Source organism: Phalangium opilio, unplaced genomic scaffold (assembly GCF_054372755.1).
Source record: "Phalangium opilio isolate 3A_F unplaced genomic scaffold, DU_Popi_V2 ptg000046l_1, whole genome shotgun sequence".
Lineage (NCBI taxonomy): Eukaryota > Metazoa > Arthropoda > Arachnida > Opiliones > Phalangiidae > Phalangium > Phalangium opilio.
In genome coordinates, this window is record NW_028324169.1 from 5757961 (window position 1) to 5780000 (window position 22040).

The window sequence follows — 22040 nt, forward strand, 5'->3', positions numbered from 1 at the left end:
GAAAGTGATTCAAACAGAACACTTTGGAATCACAAAGATATCCAAGAAAGTGATTCACACAGAACACTTTGGAAACACAAAGATATCCAATAGATTGGTTCACAAAGAACACTTTGTACCTGCAAAAGATTGAAAATAAATGGGTGCTCGCTTCACACCAAAAACTGTGAATCCAAAGTACACTCAGATTTAGATGATGTACTACAAAACAAAAGAAAAATTACGTTTTAATATCGTAATACAATGTATTACATATACTTATAAATACAATACACTCGAGTGCAATGGTAACACTCGAATGAAATACTCAAATGGAAGAATAACACTTGATTGAAAGTCAATGTAATTGGTACAATAAATGTACCAAAAAAAGGATAATCAAAGTCTTAATACGTTTCTAAAGTTTAAACAAAAGATTATTTAAACTTACTATGAGATTGCGTTTAAACAACCGAAATCCCTTGACAAAACGTACAGCACAAAATTAGGCTTAAAAGTTAATTCAACGCGGCCACGTGAATTAGGCCCAGTCTTGTGACTCTTGTCTCGCGCAAATTTTTCTACAGTGTTTGGTTTTTCTGACTTGGACCGGTTACGAATGGGGAAGATCTGAACTGAACTAATTGGCTATCGCCTGTTCGCCACTGAATAGAGTAATGGCACCTCCCGGCCTTTGCCTGTATTATACTCTATGAGTAGTTAACACAGAGTGCCACTACTCTATATAAGGGCGCTGATGTGTTTTCAAAATGGCCGCTTCAACGGGGTACGTACGATGCTGTCTATCGATCGATAATAGTCACAATAGTGCAATAGAAAAATTAATAATGTTGAATGTTGACAAGTTTAAGTTAACATTGTTTGAAATTTATAATTTCGCGCATTAAAACGAAGGAGACTGAACACGGTGTCTAATACAAGGAGAACAGACAAGCATGCCAAAGTAGAGAAGACCGAGGTTTAACAATCGTAAAGCTTTGTTACTTATCTTCAAGTAGGTAAGCCTCATCAAATAATTGGTCAATTGAAAGGTGAAGATAAATTAAGTACTTAGTGGTATAGAGTAATGGCAGTACTACGTATGCAAACGTCATACCCTTCTATCTCTTAGCTCAGTGTCATCCGCCTACTGGGAGCGCACAGGATCCACTCTTACAAGAACGCTCCCAGATGGAGGGATACACAGTCTACGCCCCTCTCTATCGCCACTAGTCTATTGTGATGTAGGATTAAACAGAAAATGTAAACACTTTTTGGCTGTTTTACTACTTATAATTAATGAAGGTGTAGAGAGTCTTGAGGACGTAAGAGTAACTGATTTGAAGTAAGAATGTGCTAAAATCAAAGTGAACATTATAAAAAAAATTCATGAACCCATACCATTTCAAGAGTGTTGCCATTTTAAAGAAGACAACCCTGTGCATAAGGAAGCAACAGTTTAACAACAATGTACAATAACGCATAGGAAAAACATCAAAGGTAGATGTTCAAACGGTGCCTAGTGTATAAAAGCGGCAAACTGGAAAGTCATTTATTTTGAAGAGTAAACAAGTGATCCAGTTCTTGAAGTTTTGTATCCGTCATCACCTCTAGCAGATCTACTCAAGCAAGACTTAATCAAGAATTATTCCTTTTAAGTCTATTTTTTTCGTTTTAATAAGAAAAGTGGTGCCATATTGATATTTATTTTCTGTTTGACACACCACTAAAGGAGCCGTGCACCATTTCAATTGCTGAGTTAATGAAACGCGCAGATTCCATATTTAAAAGCGTAAGGAGATAATTTAATTTTTAAGGAAAAAAATATCAAGAAAAGATTTGGGCGTATTATGGCATTTTTGAATTTGGAACAATGTCTTGGTCACTTAAAGCAAGAAATACAACGACATACTAGTCACTGTAGCAAAAAAAGTTAAAACATGTTTAGTGTTATAAAATGAATTGTAAAACTGAGTTACAATTAAAATAATTTTTAAAAACCAAATATTCATTTTATTCAAAATCTAACTTTATCTAATATTGGCGATGACAAGTTTACAATACCAACTGCAATTAAAAACATTGGGTAAATGACGTCATCTCCCAATCCAGTTTTTCACTAAAGATTGAAAAAAGTTTTAATCTTTGTATCACACTCTCTATGTGCACTCTTGCTTTTACTATCTTCAAGTTATCGAGTGATTTCGTTTCCGTAAACTGTTTAGATTTTTTCAGAAACGGAGGGATGAAAATTTCAATACCTTTTTCTAAACATTCGGCCTCTATTCTGAATCCTTTATCTACCACGCATGCGTCTACATAGGATGTTAATCTGTAAATTACTCCACTGTGCAAAGTGATAACTTTGTTAGATGCTCTTCCTCCATAAAGTGTACTCAAAAAAAGAAATCAAACCAGCAGGAGAAACGCTAACCAATATTTTAAGAGTGTGGTTACATTTATAATAAGAATAAGAGGAAATTCTACATTTAAGGCAATTAGGTTTCTCGAATGGAATTTCAGAACATTCCAAAAGCACCACAGTTTTTTCAAATCCCTTAAAACATTGGGGCATGCTATTAATGATTTCTTCCTTTGAGGGCCATTTGATTGCGCATTTAAAAACACCCGCAACAATAAACACTGTTTGTTTAAAAAATCTGCGGCAACTGGTATCAGACATATCAAACATAGTAGAAAAAACCCCGTATGTCAAGTTTAGTTTAATTTTCATTAAAACGAGAAGAGAAAGGGATCTGAGCTTTAAAATTTATTAACATTGTCATAGATTCCACAATGGCGTAAAATAATTTGATCAACCCTTTTCTTCTTCCATTAACTTTCTTTGTGGTATCTTCAAAAATAATATTCTCGTGGATCAATATAGGCAAACATTGTGAAGGGCAAGTTCCAAGCTTTAGTTTTCTTTTCCCTGTCGGCATATCTGAAGTAACAGGTACATTAAATCGTGGTCTTAAATTTTTAAAACTAAAAAAAAACGAACTTACTAGGAAAAAAGTAATTAGTCTTCTTGAAATGTAAACTGCATACAACCATGTGATTTGAAATATCTTTTCCAATTTTTAGAACGCGTTGCCATTCTTTACGGCACTTTATTTCTTTTGGGAAACTATGCATACTTAACCCTGGGATATTTAGTTTTAATCTAGAATTACATTGTGGGACACAACAAAACTTTTTGCTAGGCGCCATGTTTTACGAATATGATCCTGTAATATCTTAAGCCTAACGAAATGCACTCCTTCGCCTTCCTAGAATAGATAAATTACTCCGTTAAAGCAGTTACCACAACTACTGCTAGGTGTCGCGTCACTCTTTGGCGATGGCCAATAGGGAGTCTTTGTCGAAAGCCAATAAGATGAGATCATGAGGGACACGTTATTTAGCCCTAATTTTCAAATAAGAAAGTTTCATTGAAAGTAAGCTCTTACATATAACTTATTTAATATGTCATAATTTTCCATTTTTTTAAACTTTGGCGTAAAATTAGAATTTAAAACACTTAATTTTGTTGCCGAGTTTAAAAATACATGAGAAATAAAGACATATTTAAATGGTTTAATATAAATAATTTTTCGTTTATTGATTTAGGCTTAGCAAAATGGAAAAAGGTGGCAACATAATTAAAAATTGCAAAATTACGAACTATTATGGGGGAGGAGGTTACGATGGAGGACGACGCGGCGGAAGGGGTGGTGGTCGGGGTGGAAAAGGGCGAGGGGGTAAGGCCCGGGGCAAAAGAATTTGCTATATTTGCAAAAAACCCGGGCATATTGCCCGAAACTGCAGAAACAAAAAAAGTAGGTTAAAAAAAATATCTATATGGATTTTCCTGTGGTTCTTCACGTGTTTAGACGCAACTGTTAATGTTTTATATATAAGCATTTCTGATAGCATAAGTTCATAACATATGTTCCATAAGTTTGTCACTAGTTATTGAGAGCTTCTCATGTACAGACTAAATAGGAGGTTGAAGTGCAAAACCCCATGTAGTAAATTCTCGCGTCGTTCTCGAACTACCTCTCAGTAAGCCTCTATCACTTCGAAGTATATGAAGTTACAAAGTATCATACTTAAGGGAACATATCTTATAAACTTATGGTTATAATAGTACACAATCGCTTTTAAAACCCATTTTATGAATGTTTAACGTAAATCCATAGAGATAAAGAATGCGATTGAGATTTGTTTTCACGCTATAGGATAGGCAACTCTCTATCTCGAACGACAGCTTATTCTTTATACACTCTGATCCAGCATCGGTTGTCACCACGCGCAAAGGTAGGACTCTATGTTACCTAGTTTTGTGTGTGCTGACAATACTACGTGTAGTAGTCTGTAGGCAATTTGAGACGTATTTGAAACAAAGGCCTAGAGGTCCGTGCATTTGAGCTTAAAAAATTCGCTAAAATCCTGAAGTTTTTCGTCTATTTTCAGCACACACAAAACTAGGTTACATATAGTCCGAGCTTTGCGCGTGCTGAAGACCGATGCTGGAACAGAGTATATACAGAATAAGCTATCGTTCGAGATAGAGTTGCGTATCCTATAGCGTGAAAACAAATTTCCTCACGCGCATTCTTTATCCATGGTAAAACTTTTTGAGGTATACTTAGAGCTGCGTGATTTCTGACTTTTACCTGACTTAATATAAATGCTTAACATTTCCTGACTTTTCTCAGACTTTGTTAAATTCTTAAATTGCCTGACTTTGTTAAATTATTAAAATTATCTGACTTTGTTTAAATTATTAGATTTCCCCCAGTTTTTCACAACTTTAGTGTAGTTTTCAGCAATCTTTAGGAAAGTAATCTAAGGTCATGTTAATTAAGTTGTATTCTTTAAACAGTAGACGAAAAACAGCCTGAGGGCAAAAAAAAAGAGGAAGAAAAAAAAAATGATGAAAAAATGGAGGAAAGCACCAGCACCGCTGAGGAAAGCGTAAAAACTAAAGAAAATTTAAATAATTAAAAAAAAATTTATGTAAGTCATGGTTAATATTTTTATTTGTATACAATTTCAGTTTTGTTTCAAGAATAATAATGTTGAGATTATGTTTTGTGTAGGTTCAAAACACCCTGGATTTTTTTTGAAAAACTTTTAATTTTTTATTTTTTTTTCATTATGTTTTAATTTAGTTTCTTTAAAAGTAAAAGAAATTTAAAAAACATTTCTTGAATTTTATTGAATTTGAAACTCTTAACCCCAATATTTATTAGTTCTAAAGTCCATGTGACATTATTAAATTCTGAAGATTCTTAAACGAATTATTTAGGCCCATTTTCAATTTCCCAGACTTGTCCCTGAATTTTCAGGCCCATTTTCAATGTCCCAGACTTTTTAGGCGCATTTTCAATTTCCCTCACTTGTCCGTCCCCGACTTTTTAGACCCATTTTCAATTTTACCGACTTCCCCCTGACCTTTTAGGCCCATTTTCAATATTTCAGACTTTTCCCGACTTTATAGGCCCATTTTCAATATGCCGGACTTTTTAGGCCCAATTTCAATCGAAAAAAGTTATTAAATAAATAAATCTATATGGTTATAATTATGTTGGCTATTAAATCCATCACTTTGTTATTTGGCTCCGTTAATTTCTAAAAATTTCCAAAAACTAGTGTATTACATATTTAACCAAAATTTATGTTAATTAACCAAACCAAAAAACGTTATGAAATAAAGAGCCTGAGAATGGATCCCCTTAAAACCAGAACCAAGACCTGTGGGTGTTAATTTGAAAACAATTTTTGAAAATGAACACTTTCGTTACTTTCGTTTCTTTGATATTTAGTCATTTACCTACAATAATTTCAGAAACAGCTGTCACAGATAACAATGTAGTAATTGATTGATCTACCAGTAAGATTAATAATTAATTTAATTATAATTTATTTCAACCTACCGACAGTATTCGTAATACTAATGGGTGGCTTTTATTCCAAATAACCGAAGTTGATGTTGCCTATAACATGACAACAATCATTGATAACGCTATTTTGACCGAGGCTTAGCGAAAATGCTGGTGAATTTCTAGTTTAAAAATAATTGTAATTTTCAATGACGTTTTTGGATTAAACAAAAGAATCTATACAGTTCTGTTTGTCATATTTCCCTTGAAAAGTTATCGGCAAGGTTCAGTCAGCGGAGGTATCATCATTAAGGTGTAAAATTTACTTCAACAGCTTATATTAATATGTCCCAGCTGTCACAGATAACACTGTAGTAATTGATTGATCTACCAGTAAGATTAATAATTAATTTAATTATAATTTATTTCAACCTACCGGTAATCGTAATGCCTGGGCAGCGTGGCTTTTGAAATTACCGAAATTGATGTTTCCTTACTTGCCTTAGTTGCCTATAATAACGCTATTTTGACCGAGGCTTAGCGAAATTGCTTAATAATAAAATATTCTGGTTGTCTTAAAGTTTAAAATTAATTATAGTAAATTCCAATGATGTTTTTGTTAGGAACACAATAAAAATCAGACCTAATTAGCCTCCATTTTAATTCCATTTAAAAAACTTTGGTTTTAAGCGCTTAAAGGCGCGGGTGATCTAACGCCATGTTTTTCTTGCTGAAGTCCCCCTAACGGTGTGAATCACGACGAAAACGCCGTAAGTCCTGGTAAGTCCAACATAAAAAATTAGGGCTAAAATGCGTGTCTCTAACAGTGGTAAAACGCCGTAATTCCAATACCCAAAACAACGCAAGTCAAAGTATGTGTTAATAATGATAAAAATCAATACTTAAACTTAATTGATCTTTATGAAACTTGAAAAGTCGGTAAAATGAAGTGTTATCTTTCATTTAAGATTGTTCCCAAACGTAACGAGTGAATAGTTTTCCTTATATGCCTTCTGAGAAAATGCTCTTTTTTATAAAATTCCCATGTTATGTCTATTGAAGAATATGTTATCTTTCGCCAAATGTCTTAATAATTTTATGGATTCTAAAACCACCCTTAACAACTTTTTTCTTTATAGAATTAACTATTTGATGGATCTTTTTGAAATTTGAACCACAAAATTAGGGCCCGAATTTTAGTTCACTGGCAAAATTTCAAAGCAGCAAACACAATACGAAAAACGTTACGGCCAATCAAAAAACCACCCTTTAGCATTAGAGGCAGTATCAAGTCTTATCTAAGAGAGCGACCGCTCTCCTAGAATTCGCACCTTTAATGCGTCGGTTTGAAATACGCTCTTTATGTTCTTTACCAAACGACAACCAAGCAAGCAAGCCATTAGTTCTAATCTTGGTAAGGTTAGTCGTTTTAAAGGAGCGACTCTAGCCTTGGCGGTTACAAATGATGTATGTATTTCATGATCTTTCGATGTATAGCGTATGTAAATAACGCAGGCATATGCTTTGATGCTACTATCACAGAAACAATGTATTTCACTTGTTTCAACATTGTCCGTTTCATTGAAATAGTGACGGGAAAGTTTGATGTGTCGCTATTCGGGAAGCTCTTTACACCATTGTCTGAACTGCTCGCTTATTTCTTGGGGAAGTTCCCGATCCTATTCGAAGCCTTGTTCCCACAAGGATTGAAATAAAAGTTTCACCCTGAGGGTATACGGGCTTAGTACACCGATAGGGTCAAAAATTTGTCCTACCGCGCTTAATATGAAGCGTTTGTTGTTCTTTATTCCTTCGAGAAAATGAATCAAATTTTGTAGATTAAAGGTGAAGTAATCTTCTTCTGGCTTCCAGAGTAGCCCAAGGATCTTGAAATCTTTCTCCCCCGCCTCCCCTTCAAACGTGACACCTTCGCTTGATAAGCCTTTATGGCCCCACATGCGTTTTAGTTCTTTTGAGTTAGTGTTCCATTTTCTCAAGGTCATTCCGGCTTCTTTCATGACGCTATTGATATTTAGTGAAAGGTCGAGGGCAGCTTTAGGATCATTGTCGCCACTACACAAGTCATCTACGTATAGATCTCTTCCTAGGACTATAATTTCCTTTCTTTTGCTGTCATATTTCTTAAGGTGACATTTGATGGTCGCGGCTAGGAGGAAGGGAGATGACGTCACCCCAAATGGGACTCGGGTCATGCGTAATTCTTGGAATTCATTTGAGTCTAACTCTGAGATCCATAACATTCTTAACGAGTCCCGATCTTCTGGGTCTATTCTCACTTGAAGGAATGCTTTTTCGATATCTGCGGTTATCGCGATCTTATGATTTCTGAATCTTAGTAGTAGGAGTAGAAGGTCTGGGTTCAGGTTGGGTCCCGCCGACAAACAGTCGTTTAAAGACGGTACCCCTTCTATGTGTGATGATGCATCACATACGACACGCAAGCGAGTTGTACTAGATACCCTAGTTACCCCTTGGTGTGGCATATAGTATGTTCCAGGAATTGATTCAATTGTCTCTACCCTTTCTAAGATCCCATTTTTTAACTGTTCGTTAATTATATCCTTGTAATCTTGAAAGTAAACTGGGTCTCTATTAAATCTTCGCACTAGGCTTTTCATGCGTTTGTAGGCTACACTTTTGCTATTAGGAAGGACGGTTTTTTCTTTTATGAATGGTAATTTAACTTGGTATCTATTGTCTATGAATGTAGTAGTTTGTTCAAATAAAGTCATAAAGTCGTCACTATGGGGGTTTTCGTCTTTCTTTGCATCTATCCCGAGGGATTCTAGTTCCCAAAATGACTTTAACGTGTCGGATACTTTTTTCTCTTCTATTCCAACACGCATAGACGTTGCTTGTCAATATTCTTGTGGTAAAGAAGGAGAAGATTGTGGGCCTTGCAAAACCCATCCAAATGTTGTTTCTTGAGCGACTAGAGATTTGCCCATTCTTTCGATATTGTCCGTGGCGATTTCCCAATAATAGTCGCTTCCTATTAATATACCAATGTCCGACCCACTTCTCGCGGATTCTTCGGGTTCGTCGGCTAAAGCCATACCTTGGCTATTCATGTGTTTCTCTATCTCTTTGCAGTCAATGGTGGTGATGGCTTGGCATAGATAAGGTACCTCTATGGCTATAATTTCTACTGCCTTATTTTGGTTATTCTTGTTTTCTAAGGTTAGTTTCACTTTCCTTCTTTTGACAGCTTCTTGATCGTTATTTCCAAAACTATTTATTGTTAGGCTTACAATTCCAACCACTGGTAAGTTTAAAGCTCGAGAAACATCTTGCCTAATGAAAGTAGCGTCGCTGCCGTCGTCTAACAAACAGCGCGCTTGCCTTTTCTTCATGGCTTCTTCCGGGTGGGGGTTCCTGACTATGGCCTGTGCAGTTTTTAACAAAACGTTGCGATTGGAATATACTGAATGAACTGTAGCATTTCCACTCCCTATCGCGGCGTTTGATTGATTGTTGATACCCGCCATAACGGTATTCTTTGGTCCCTTGTTTGAGTTATTATGGGGGCATATGGCTCGATTGTGTTTTCCTTTGCATAACATGCAGCCTTGCAAATATGATCTGCACTCAGATAGATAATGTCCCATTCGCAGACAATTAAAACATCGCATCGATGCCCTTATCAAATCCTTTTTGTCTTTTAGGGAATGGACAGTGCAGTTGACCGATGTATGTTTATCATGTTTGCAAAAGATGCAATAACCCGCTTTCTTTGTTTGCGTAAATAGTACGGATGCTGAAGAAACAGCGGCTCCGCGTCCGTTACGCGTATAGGCATACTTGTTAGGTGTTTTGTGACGGAAGTCAGTCTTTGCTTTTACGGGGTATTTATCTCTCTCTGACCATTTGCTCCCTGAGGAGGAGGCTCCAAAAAGGTTGGTTCCCAAAATATTTGCCCTTTCTCTGCTTTCCACATCCTTTCTTAAAAAGTCTACCAGTGTTTCCGCGTTCCAATCATCGTCCGAAACGCGTGTACGACTGTACTCTAAACGGATTTCTTCCGGAATGCTTTGCAGAATCGAGGGGGCCAAACACGTGTTTTTGGAGGCCGTGTCCATACCCAACCCTTTTAAACTCCTTAAATTTACTTCACAAATTTCTAAAAGTTGGCGTAAGGCCTTAATATCTCTAGTTGATTTGACAGGTGTTAAGTTAATCAAATTGTTCATATGAGTTAGCATTATTAAATCTGACCTGCCAAATCTGTTTTTTAAGTCTTTAACTATTTCATCATAAGCTTCATCTGAAGCGTTATAATTTTTAACTGCACCCTTTGCTTCACCTTCTAGATATGAAACTAAGTAATTAAATTTCTCTACCTTTGGGATAGTTTCATCACCATCCACAGCAGCTTTAAATCTGCTCCAGAAAGAGTTGAATTGAGTTATGTCCCCTCCAAATTTTGGCATGTCCAAGCGGGGCAATTTTGTATTTGTTCTTCTCATGGCACTACACGACCCCGATTGGCAACCGGAAACGGAACCATGTCCCGATGCGCGATTGTTTCCAATCGGCGAAGAGTCGCGTTGCCGACCGAGTGAGTGTGATTTCATCGCGGATTTTTCTCGCGGCTATCACCTCGTTTGATAATGCCTCAACATCATCGATATTGTTTCTTATCTTTTCGTCCAACACTACGAGTTCTTCCTCGCGTTGGTTCAACAAAGTCACTTTATCGTCTATTTCATCGCCCGAATTTCTATCACCACTCAACAACACTCCAAGTTCTCCGATGAGAGTAGCCAGGCTCTCTCTAGCACATCTCCGTATCACCTCCAGTTTCCTTAGTTCGTTCTGCCGCCTTCTCTCCTGGGTCCGTAGGCTCGCCAGCGTCTGCTCCTCGTCGCTTGAGTAGCTGTCCATGCTAGCTCTTTTTGTTTCCACGGTTGTAAGTTTTAAGTCCCGGTACGTCTAGTCCCGGGTTTCGGCACCAAAATGTCGTGGATTTTTGTTAATGAGTCTTGATCGGTCCAGCAAATGCGGCAGTTGTATGATTTTTAGTTACGGAATTTATTTTATGTTATTTTATTTGGCTACTTTTGGAAGCCCACCCTATGTCTATTTAGTAGACCTTCCCAATTGTCTCATTCGGAGACCCTTGTCTCTTATGGAGACCTACCCTTGTCTCTTTTGGAGACCTACCATGTCTCATTTGCAGACCTACCATGTCTCATTTGGAGACCTATCATGTCTCATTTGGAGACCAACCATGTCTCATTTGGAGACTGTCTCTTTTGGAGACCAACCATGTCTCATTTGGAGACCTACCATGTCTCATTTGGAGACCTACCATGTCTCATTTGGAGACCTACCATGTCTCATTTGGAGACCAACCATGTCTCATTTGGAGACTGTCTCTTTTGGAGACCAACCATGTCTCATTTGGAGACTGTCTCTTTTGGAGACCAACCATGTCTCATTTGGAGACTGTCTCTTTTGGAGACCAACCATGTCTCATTTGGAGACTACCATTGCCTTCCTAAAGACTTTTAGAAAGGCTTTCAAAAAGGATACTTTCAGTAGTATTTCCAATCGTGCGTCGCTATAGTCGCCGAACTAGTAGCTATACTTAAGGCTAGGAATTAATTTTACAAGTATTGCAAGTTTTAAATATCTTTATTTACTACAGAATTTTAGCTAGTCTTTTTCTGATCTGCTCTCTAGCAAAGTTCGGAGAAGAGTGATTCTTTTTGGGCATTATAGACCATAAGGTTGTACAGTTTTTAAAATTGGTTTCCCCTACTTTTTACATGGTTCAACATACAGATTTTAGGGTAGCTTCTCTACCTTTTAAGTTAACAGGTTACAGGCAAGCGTGAAGGCTTTATTATTTTCTTATCGTTAAAAAAGATACAGATGTGGAAATAGGAGCTTTTACTCTCTTTTGTATTGAATCGTCAACGGAACTTAAAATCAACACATGTGTGCGAAAAGGGAGCTTTCTCGTTTTTATTGTGTTTAAGATATAACTGAGCCTGTACGGCGACTTTTAACAGTATGCACATTTTGTGTCATTAGGTCCCCTTTTGGGTTTAAAGTGCTAAAAACTTTTTATAAAAAGAGAAAACTATCCGAGGGATTTAACACGGACTATAAACTGGGGTCGGCAGTTGTGGGAAATTTTGTTTCTTGATACGGGCGACTCGAATTGAATAAAATGCTGCTTCAATTAGACACCGCAGCCTTGTATTGTGACACCGACTCGATAATCTACCGCCATCTACCGGGAGAGTTTAGCATTCCGACTGGCAATCATATTGGTTGCTGGGCGGATGAACTCGGCGGTGATTATATAACTTCTTTTTGTAGTACCGGCGCCAAAAGTTACTCGTTTCGCACTAGCAAAGGAAAAGAAGTCAAAAAATTTAAAGGATTGACTCTAAAACCTTTGAAAGTGTGGCGATGAACCCGGAAAAAGAAGTTATTGTCAATGTCTGCAAATACAAGCTGCAGTTAGAGGCCGTTAAAATAACCAAAAGATTTCGCCGAACCTCGGATAAGAGAGTGTTGAACGCTGATTTGAGAACCAGTCGACCATATGGTTTCAAAGAGGCAACATCTGCTTCATCATTTCTCGCATGAATTACGAGGCTAGGCGGCGACATACTTTTGAGGGCTTGTGGTAATCTTGCGTTCCTATCGAAACCTTGGCCAAAGACGGTTTTTTTTCTTGCAGATGTAGAATCACAGACGACGCGCTGCACTTTTTGCGGCTCGCCCTGCACCAGTGGCGTTGCACGGATCATCCATCCAGGAAACATCGTCGACACAGTCCATCGTGTCCGATGGCTTCCAAAAAACCGTGCAACAATAAGCCACTGCGCCAGGGGATTAATAACTTCCCGACCAGCGAGGGCACCGACGTTTTCGAAAAAAACTCTATTTCTCTATGTTTCAAGAAAGCCCCAAGTGATTGATATATTGCTAACAAAATACTCTACTTCACTACTGGTCTAGAAAAGGAATTTCGAATATAAGAGGGGTTTAGTATTCAGGACCGCAAACTCACCGGCGAATCGAAATTTGATATTTTGACGTTAAACGATAAACATCTCACCAAAATGACTTCCGAAATTTCTAACCAAAGACGGATCGATAATCCAGAATCTACCGTTATCTAAGGACGTCTTAAGAAACTTAATTCGAAATTTCATCTTGGTAAAACGCTTTATCTTACATTCGGTCTCGTCGATGATATGGAAATTCAAATTTTTCTTAGAAGAAAAACTCATCTTAAAGAATTTTCTCTACCCCTCGAAACCTGGAAACATTTTATGGAAAAATGGACTGATATATATCAGCAACTTCGAATCCTGATAAAAACACTAAAGAATTTTTCATTTTAGAGGATAAGACAGATCAGAGTTATATTACACTTTACGAGTCTTTCGACGGTTTAATTTGTACTTTTCAAGACGTCGAAGATTTTAATTTTAAAGTGTAATACTTAATCTATGGAATGCATGATTGAAACTGCGAACGATATTCTTTTCAAACTTAACAAATACTTATTCAAAGAGGAACCGTACACACGTATTCTCGAATCATTCTACGAAAACTTCGTTGAATTATTAAATTATATTATGAATTATATTACTCCTACGGAAACCATACATAAATTTAAAGAAAACTTAGAAAATAAATAATTGCACGTGTACTTTAAAACCATTTAATCTTTATAGTTAAATAATTTCCAAACAAAAATATTTTAAAACTAAATTGGAAAAAGATTCGTAAATCTTATGAAAATATTAATTTTAAATTAATATTAGGGTCATGGTCATCTTGTTCTCCTACTACAACATAAACTTTTAAATAAGATCCAAAAAGTAAAAATCTAAGTTTTAAGAGGATTCCTCTCGGCTCAAAGGAAATCTTATTTTTCCCCCTAATAGAGTTTTTCCAAAAAGTCTTTTTTATGTTATGAGTTGTTTATATTATAATTATTGTAGCAGTATATTTGTAACATTTAAATACTATTTCCGTTGTATTGGTATTTTTTCATATTATTATCATTTTTCTTAAATCTTATAGTTTTTGATTTGGGGTAATAAAGCTTTTAAACTTTATTCTGGTCTGATAATTTATTAAAACTAATATTAGGGTGTTGGTCACCTTGTTTTTCAACTACAACCTACACTTTTGAATGAGATCCTTAAAAAACAAATCTAAGCTTAAAGAGTACAAGGCGTATTAACCGTCATGGGGGAGGGGAGGGGGTTGGTATCGTGAAATGGAGAGTAGACCACGTATGGCGTATAAACCGTCATGGGGGAGGAGAGGGGGTCGGAAAGGGGGGTCGCAGGGACCCGACTGGCGTATACAGCCCTCCTATTCTCTGAAGATCTTGTTTTTGAATGTTTCAGTGTGTATAATTTGTATTCCATTTTCACTTTTGACGTTTACGCATTTTCAGCTTTGCCGTTTACACATTTTCTGAACAGAATTTACATTTTTTCTTATTGGAGGAATACGCAAGACTTGCTATTAATAAAAAGATTTCTATTAATAAAAAGATTTCTTTCCTTTGCCAAAACAGCGAGTACAGTATTCGTTGATGCAATTTCTTTTCTAGCAAATGTTTTTGCATTTACGGACCGCAACTTCAAGTAGAAAATCTTCTGTACATGAGAATTGTTCTTTAAGATGATGATATTTTGATAAGAATTCAGGCTAAAGTTCTTTTAAATATAGCTGTCCTTGATTAATCATTCCAATGGAAAAGTTTTTCAAATAGTTTAAAACGTCTAATGGAATTTGTTCTAAATCACTAAATTCTTTAATAACTGTAAGAACATTCGCACTGTTAATTTCCTCATTCAGCGCGAGTGCTGTTCCTTTCCAAAAATAGAGATTGAATGTCTTTGAACCTTGTTATCACTATTAATCATGAGCCCCAAAGGTAGAATTTCTTCACTTTTTAAAAATACATTTCTGACTCTTATGAAATTTCCAAAAATAAAGAAATTTATAAACTTTAATTCTTTCTTGGTAACCACAGTGTTTGAATCACGATTAAAAATATCATTTGCTAGTGAAAAGGCAGAGGAGTTACTTTCGCTTTTAACATTTCAATAAATCTGAAAATGTCTACATTTTGAAAACGGTAACGCAGAACTATTTCTGGTGTAACGTCTTTGATCATATCTTGAACCGTCAAATTATCTGACATTTCCGTAACCTTTCTAGGATTCCCAATTTCAGCTGTGAACTGTCGTTTCGCGGAAATTTTTTTCATTTAGTTTTGGATTCTCATCAACCAGATAATGAATGACAACAACCACTTTCTCGGGTTCTATTGGTTCAGAAAGAATAAATACTTCTCTTCGAAACCCACTGTATTTAGGTATTTTCGTTGAACTTTTCATCCTATAGCACTTTCGGTTTTATGTTATTTCCGGTGTAATGAAATGCAATATAATTTTAATTCAGAAACGTGCTATCTTTCGACGATTTGCACTTATATAGAAATATTTCGCCAGCCCTCGGTTTGATCCGAGGGACGCTAGAAACATATGACAATTTTCGTCCTGATTCCTCCTTCCCTAGAATTCTTTCGACTTTCGGAAAAGATAAAGTCTCCTGCCGTATTTTGAATATAATATTTGAAGACAAATCCATATTTATATCTTGATGTAGTAACTATTGAAAAAACCTTTCGTAAACTGTAACGCTTGGAGCTTGGTACTTGGGTGGGACAAGATGGGAAAGCATAAAACCATTCTTGGATGTTTCTCCTCCTAGCCCAGATTATATAATCTACAATAATGGGAAATAGTCGCGCATATTTTCAAGAAAGCGTTAAGGCTCGTTTACAAAGGCACTAGAAACCGGAAAAGTCTAGACTGAAAGCGGAGAGATGAAGAGTATTTATATTTTGATCTTTCGGCTAGGCGTTTACAAACGCGCGGGAAATTCAAGGCCGCGCGTTTTGCTTATAGATGAAGCCGATTTTCGAAATAAGCTTTCGATCTGCCGCGACAGAATCTCTCGCATGAGTTTTTCTCTCGCAAGTAGTCACGTGACTGCGCAAACCAATGAGAGGCGTTGTTCCTGAAATAAATCTTCGTTCGTTTTCTTTTGTCGTCTGCTATTTGGCGCGAAAGGCTAAATTTCGAGTTGTGAGACACAAAGTAGAGTTTCGAATTGTAAATAGAAAAATGTCGTTAAAGGACAAAAAAGAGCAGGATAAAATGTTAAAAGCATCCCTCAGGCTAAAAGATATTGAAAAAAGGAATCGCTAATTAATATAATTATAAATTATCCAATGCTATGGAACAAAGCCCATGCAGAATACAGGGACCGTAATCTTCAAAATGATAAATGGTCGGAAATCGCAAATGCAATGAATATGTCTAGTAAGTTAAATCAGTAATTAACAGATTTAACAAGTAACCGAGACTGATGCCGTTTTCCAGTTAAAGATGTAAAATCCATGTGGAAGTACCTTAAAGACCAATTTAGAGTAAATTTTCATGCTATAAGTAGCAAAAAATCAGGGCAAGAGTACATTGAAGAAAATGACATCAACTTGGTGAAATGGCCATTTTTCGGCAACTAATGTTTTTAAAAGATGTCGTTACAAGAAGAGAGTATGTATTTTATATGCTATTAACGCTTCATTAGCCAACTAACAAGGAAACGCTTCTTTGGATTAGTACTTGCTCCAACATTCAATTTTCTGCGAACTTAAATAACCCAAATGATGGCGATGAAGACGAGGCAGACAGAGTAATACCATTGAAAGAGTTGAATTTACAATTATTAACAGTAAATTCTTTACGTGATAGCTTTTCAATGAAATGAGTCAAATGACCAAGGAAACTGAAGGAATCGCAAACGAAGATGAAGACGTGGTCGAAGAAATAACTATTAGCAACGAAGATGCAAATGATCGAGAACCAATTGCCTCAACATCCAAAGATACAGAGACATCAAAAGGCCCAAGTGGCCAAGAAGCCTTTGCCAATGCAAAAGAAACGGAAGCTTCAACAAGAGCTTCAACTGCAAAGACTTCCAAAAAAAGGAAACGAATTGACGACACAGTTGATGAAGAAATAGAAAAAGAAATCAACAAAGTCGATAGGTGCGTATTAATAATAATACCAAATGGAAAAACCAATGTTCAAGATGAAAATCAACCTAAGATTGCCTTTGCTATACGGTTAATTGCCCACAACATCAAAGTCTTTAATTGCAGTTTCTTAACCGCCACAATTGCTCATGAATGCCAGAAAAGTGTTGAAGGCAGGTCAGAAAAGTATTGTAAATATTTAGCTGAACTGCTAAAGTTAGTTCATGTTGACCTTCAAAGAAAATGTGAAGCCGAAATGGCTGACGTTGTTGACAGATATATTGAATTATCAAAAGAGCAGGAGCATTAAAACAACTTTTTTATTAAAAACATCTATTATTTTATTTCCTTTGAAATAGTTTCAATCTAACATTATTTTTTTGCGCGTTACCCCAGGCATATCCCATTGCCACGGAACGGCACCCTCGTCTGACCAAAAATAGTCAGTATATACCTTCCTACAATATTTTGCAATTTCTGTGGAATTCCTCGCAGTTGTGGGTTGTAGATTAAAAAAGCCACTGTGTGCCTCTTCATTCCAATTTCCATATCTATAATTCCCAAAGCTATCCGTGTAGTCGGCATAGCCAGAAGGACAGTACACCTTTTGGGATTTTTTCAGGTGTTTCTCTTTTGATATAAGAAAGTTGTGAAGCACCACCGTCGCCTTGATTATTCTATCTACATTTTCGGGAGCAAGACCTATGGTACGCTGGAATATTCTCCATCTCGCACCCAAAATGCCAAAAGCGTTCTCGCTGCAACGCCTGAAAACATAAATTACACAAATATCAATTTCATATATTATTGGTTCACTCAATATTTGAACCAAAACTGACGGCGAAGCACTTTGTGTCGTGAAAATTTATCACCCATTCTATGAAATATTTACCTGGCTCTACTCAAACGATAATTAAAAACTCTTGATTTGGAATTTAATTCCTTAGACCAATAAGGCCTTAAAAATTCTCTTGTAATTGGAAGGCTTCATCTCCAAGAAAAAAAAACGGCGCAGAAATATTAGTACGGTGTAATTTTGACGGCGATGGTAAGTTCAGGGTTTTCTTTTCTAGAGCAGAGCCAATTGCTGAAGCTTTAAAAATGCCTCCATCAGAACTAGATCCAAAGCCACCAATGTCAACCGCGAGGAATTTGTATTCCGCGTCCACAACAGCCATAAGGACTACAGAATTTGTACCCTATTTAACAAATTTGTAAATGTAGCAATTACCTCTTTATATACTTCAGTTCTTACCTTATAATTGTAAAACATTGAGCCACTGTTTGCTGGTTGTTGTATTACCACGTGCTTACCATCAACAGCACCGCAACAATTTGGGTACTGCCATTGGCGTCCAAATTCGTGGGCTGCGTCTTCCCATATTTTTTTTGTTGGAGCCTGACATTTACGAATATAAAATGTGCATATTATTATTAACCGTTTTCTACAGTTTCACAAAACAACAGTTACAACACAATGTACTTTGAGATATAGTGGCTGAAGAATATCCCACAATGCTTCACACGTATCTTTAATAACTACATGAGCCGTTGCTTTTCCAATTCTAAATCCATATGCAATGCTCATCAAGCTATCGCCTGTTGCCAGGAATCTAAACCACAGATTAATTATTTACCAATGTCATAAATCACAGAAATATAATAATACCGCAGAGTGATAGCTAAGCGATGAGCGGGTGAAAGAGGCTCTCTGGAAAATGGAAATCTTTCAAGACGGTTATTTAATAATTGCACCAATTCATCAAATAAATGTGGTGCCATGCGGGTGAAATTTTTGAAATAGGCATGGTCACAGCATCTCATTTTTTGAAGCTGCAAATATAGTTAGTGAAACAACTGGAATTATTCAAATGCATTTTAAGCCTTATCATGATGCTTAACTTGAAAATAGCCTTCTGTTTTCTCCAAATTGGATGCACCCACCAACGACGTTTCATTTTCGGATTAATGTTACGTAATTTATTCCTCCTCATCTTTCTCAAAAGCAATAATTTCTTTTTAATAAGAAGCAACTTAACCACTGTTGACGCCATTTTCCATCACGTTTTCGCGAATCCCTGACGACCACGTACGCAGCGCCCCTACTCTCTTCAAGCGCGCTTGTAAACGATAAGCGAGAAAGAGACGCGGAAAGAACAAGCGGGCCGCCGATGCCTAGATTCTGGCGCGAGAATTGAGTCGACGTTTTGCCTCGACATTCATCTTCAGCCTCTACTTTGCGCCTTGTTGTAAACGAGCCTTAACGCTTGGTATAATATGAGTTTATTAAGCCTAACTCAGGTAAAGATTGAACGCATTCCGTATCTCAAATGCGACAGATGTGACCTCTTACGTAATTATGATGCAGAAGGGGAAAGAAATAATTCCCATTCATTTCGAATAGCAGAATACATTGTTTGGGTGCACCAGGTTTTAAATTAATAGGATCTTGGTGAAAGGTTCCTCATTAAATTGAATTTAAAAAGTGAATTTTTGTCTTTTAAAAACACAAAACTATCTTTCTCTAATGCGAGTTAGCTGTGACCAAAAACTGTTTTTTAAATGAATATCTGTTAACTTTAAATGAACCATGCCCTATTGTAAACCACCTGGCACGCCAAAGATGTGTAAAAGGAAGTCATTTTACTACTTCATAAGCGTTTAAAGAATAATTTATAAACAAAGAGAAAAACTTTGAGCCTAGATTTTAAATATTTCCATTTCTAAAGATTGCTTTGAAACGTTTGGAATTACTGCTTTAAATATAATTGCAATTTAATGCTTACTTGTAAATTTGCATGATTATTTTACAAATCCTCCAGACTAGCCAGTATAGAACGCAAAAAAAGCGGCACATAAGTGAGATTATTATCAAAACAACGTGTGACCATAACAAGATAATTATATTGTTACCATTGCGGTAGGATTGCACTTTATCAAACTAACTCAACTAACTAATTAGACCACGGAGAGTTCGAAAAAAAAATTAGTTGAAAAATTATTGGCCTGCCGTAAGTATTTTTTAAAAAATCTGGAATATTTTAAAATTGCATGTATTTTCCGTAACCCCCGAGAATTAGAGAAAAACCTACCTCCGTCGTCTGCATGCGAGTTCGATCTTACCAAATGGACTCGCAACGAAAAAAGTGTTATAGCTTATTCTAGAACTTACTAAGAATGGCAAAATAGCTTATTCTAGAACTTACTGAGAATGGCAAAATTTACTAAAATTATGAAATTTATGCTAATAATATTTGAAAAGGAGGATTTTAATTGAGAAAAAATTAGGAAAAGGTCTCATTTTATTTGAGTTGTAAATGAAGTAAGCATCTAAATTTTGAAAAAGGTGGATTTTGGTTGAGAAAAATTTCAGAAAGTGTCTCATTTTATTTGAGTTGTAAATGAAAAAACATAAAATTTTTAGAAAAGACAAAAGAGTATATACTACCGTATACGGACAAGATCGTCCGTATAGGTTTATAGGTTTATTACGGAAGCCGTACAAAGTACACCCCTTTATAACGGGGCGGCTCCTCTGTTGGAGGAGCTCAGCAATAAAATAAAATACAATAAAACTGAAAATAAAATACAATAAAACTGAATACAAAGTGGTAACATAAGAATGAAAACTTGAAATGATGAGTAAAAATTAAATAATTAAATGAGACACGCACACACGTATACGACACTTCTTTATGGGCGAAAAAATTGCTAGCCATCAAACCCGGCGTTTTGATCCCGAGGGTTTTCCCTACGCCAAGCCTCTTTCTTGGCCCACCACAGGGAGAGGATACCCCTTACAACGTCATATCTCCAGGGTTCCCCTTTCAAACGGAGCATGCCCTCCAATGGTTTACCATAGTTTTCTTATCAGCAAATTATGGCATCCGCGCCTGAAACAGTGGCTGGGCACTCCAATAGAATATGTTTTGTGTCCTCGTCCGCCTCTCCACATAATCTACAAACAGGTGGACAGTTCTCTATCTCTGATTGGCGGACCCCAGTTAGTAGGGCGCTTGTACGAGCCTGAAACAGGAGACCACTGGCGTGTGTACCGTCGTAGAATATTTCCGGGCAAGGATTTTGTTTTGCGATATAATGTCGTAGGCTAATTTTCTTCGCGACTGCGTCTCTCCAAATCCTTTGGGCGTGCTCTCTTGGCTCCCCGTCCACTATACTCTCCCACTCACTATATGTTTCAACTCTTCCGCGCATTGTACCTTTACAATACTTCCGGTCCAGGTTTGCGACACGTACGGTCCATGCCGTAACCAGGCCATTAGATCGAATTGAGTCGTATACTTGTTTGGCCAGGTGAGTTGCGGGCAAGAACTTCAGGCGACCTAGGTATTTAAGCTTTGACTTGGCCTCCCTGGCCTCCATTGTGGACCAACCCATTTCGCCCTGAATAGCGGCATAAGCCGCCATCGGGCCTGCATTTATCGCCATGGACTGAGTTCTGTCAAGCGTCGACATCAGTGATTAGCTGGGTAGCTCAGAACGTCATTCCCGTGTGTTAACGCAGGAACTGCCACCCCCTTCCACAACGTTCGGCCGACCGTGTATTGGTTATAAGAGCCGTTCGCTAAGCTACTAACTGCCCAACGGAGACTGTTGCACTTCTTCGCTAGGTCAGCAGACGCTTTGGAGAGGTAATTGTCGACGTTGGTGAGATTGACCCCCTAGTATGTGTAGCTCGAGACTTCTGGGATCAAGAAACCCTGCAGGTGGTAAGAAGGCGGGGGTTCTTTTCGGTGATACGCCAAAGAATTGGACTTCTCGGGGCTAAATCGGAGGCCCACATCATCGGCAAAGTGACTACACACATCAAGTAGAGATTGCATCGCTTCTGTTGTGTTGGCAAATAGCACAATATCATCGGCATAGAGGACGCACGAAATCATCACCGCGTCACCGTCACCAACAGCCGGGAGAGTGGCACCGTTTTCGAGGGAATACAGTTGAACGGGCTTGTGTCCCATTCGATCGAATCCCAATCGACCGAACGCGTTTCCCATTCAACCGAAAACAGCCCAAATGTGCGGTTTGGGGAAAATATATATCAAAATTTAAAA

At 37.1% G+C, this 22040-nt stretch overlaps 4 protein-coding genes and 3 long non-coding RNA genes across 10 annotated transcripts; 2 read left to right on the forward strand and 5 right to left on the reverse strand.

The window, feature by feature from the left end:
* Nucleotides 1–329: 329 nt before the first annotated feature.
* On the forward strand, nt 330–1984 carry LOC149676443 (uncharacterized). The gene is made up of 4 exons (XR_016366703.1): nt 330–766; nt 895–1324; nt 1390–1479; nt 1543–1984. It is a non-coding gene; the product is annotated as an uncharacterized LOC149676443 (long non-coding RNA).
* Nucleotides 1985–2727: 743 nt separating this feature from the next.
* Nucleotides 2728–3116, reverse strand: LOC149676444 (uncharacterized). The gene is made up of 2 exons (XR_016366707.1): nt 2988–3116; nt 2728–2923 (listed from the first exon to the last, which is right to left on the reverse strand). It is a non-coding gene; the product is annotated as an uncharacterized LOC149676444 (long non-coding RNA).
* Nucleotides 3117–3293: 177 nt separating this feature from the next.
* On the forward strand, nt 3294–4971 carry LOC149676445 (uncharacterized). 2 transcript variants are annotated; one of them, XM_089838689.1, is made up of 3 exons: nt 3294–3419; nt 3592–3800; nt 4850–4971. In XM_089838689.1, exons 2-3 carry the CDS (start codon nt 3602–3604, stop codon nt 4969–4971), a joined length of 321 nt encoding a protein of 106 aa, XP_089694815.1. In that variant the 5' UTR covers nt 3294–3419; nt 3592–3601. The 2 variants fall into 2 exon arrangements, with proteins under 2 accessions (XP_089694815.1, XP_089694816.1); XM_089838690.1 differs by lacking the exon at nt 3294–3419 and having other exon boundaries at nt 3602–3800; nt 4853–4971.
* A 122-nt stretch (nt 4972–5093) lies between these two features.
* Nucleotides 5094–6421, reverse strand: LOC149676446 (uncharacterized). 3 transcript variants are annotated; one of them, XR_016366705.1, is made up of 4 exons: nt 6286–6421; nt 5904–6218; nt 5801–5821; nt 5094–5721 (listed from the first exon to the last, which is right to left on the reverse strand). It is a non-coding gene; the product is annotated as an uncharacterized LOC149676446 (long non-coding RNA). The 3 variants fall into 3 exon arrangements; XR_016366706.1 differs by having other exon boundaries at nt 5805–6218; XR_016366704.1 differs by having other exon boundaries at nt 5801–6218.
* A 1107-nt stretch (nt 6422–7528) lies between these two features.
* LOC149676447 (uncharacterized) lies at nt 7529–8716 on the reverse strand. The gene has a single exon (XM_089838740.1). It carries the CDS (start codon nt 8714–8716, stop codon nt 7529–7531), a length of 1188 nt encoding a protein of 395 aa, XP_089694866.1.
* Nucleotides 8717–8728: 12 nt separating this feature from the next.
* LOC149676448 (uncharacterized) lies at nt 8729–10336 on the reverse strand. Its single transcript, XM_089838741.1, has one exon. It carries the CDS (start codon nt 10334–10336, stop codon nt 8729–8731), a length of 1608 nt encoding a protein of 535 aa, XP_089694867.1.
* A 7812-nt stretch (nt 10337–18148) lies between these two features.
* On the reverse strand, nt 18149–18747 carry LOC149676449 (uncharacterized). The gene is made up of 3 exons (XM_089838742.1): nt 18635–18747; nt 18449–18578; nt 18149–18364 (listed from the first exon to the last, which is right to left on the reverse strand). The coding sequence occupies exons 1-3, from the start codon at nt 18745–18747 to the stop codon at nt 18149–18151; spliced, it is 459 nt and encodes a 152-aa protein (XP_089694868.1).
* Nucleotides 18748–22040: the final 3293 nt, after the last annotated feature.

Coding starts and splice junctions, on each gene's coding strand:
- LOC149676448 (XM_089838741.1), bottom strand. CDS start 10,336: ATGAGAAGAACAAATACAAAATTGCCCCGCTTGGACATGCCAAAATTT.
- LOC149676447 (XM_089838740.1), bottom strand. CDS start 8,716: ATGCGTGTTGGAATAGAAGAGAAAAAAGTATCCGACACGTTAAAGTCA.
- LOC149676445 (XM_089838689.1), top strand. CDS start 3,602: ATGGAAAAAGGTGGCAACATAATTAAAAATTGCAAAATTACGAACTAT. Junction 3,801..4,849: donor AAACTGCAGAAACAAAAAAA/GTAGGTTAAAAA, acceptor TTCTTTAAACAG/TAGACGAAAAACAGCCTGAG.
- LOC149676449 (XM_089838742.1), bottom strand. CDS start 18,747: ATGGCACCACATTTATTTGATGAATTGGTGCAATTATTAAATAACCGT. Junction 18,579..18,634: donor CGCTTAGCTATCACTCTGCG/GTATTATTATAT, acceptor TCTGTGGTTTAG/ATTCCTGGCAACAGGCGATA. Junction 18,365..18,448: donor TTCAGCCACTATATCTCAAA/GTACATTGTGTT, acceptor CGTAAATGTCAG/GCTCCAACAAAAAAAATATG.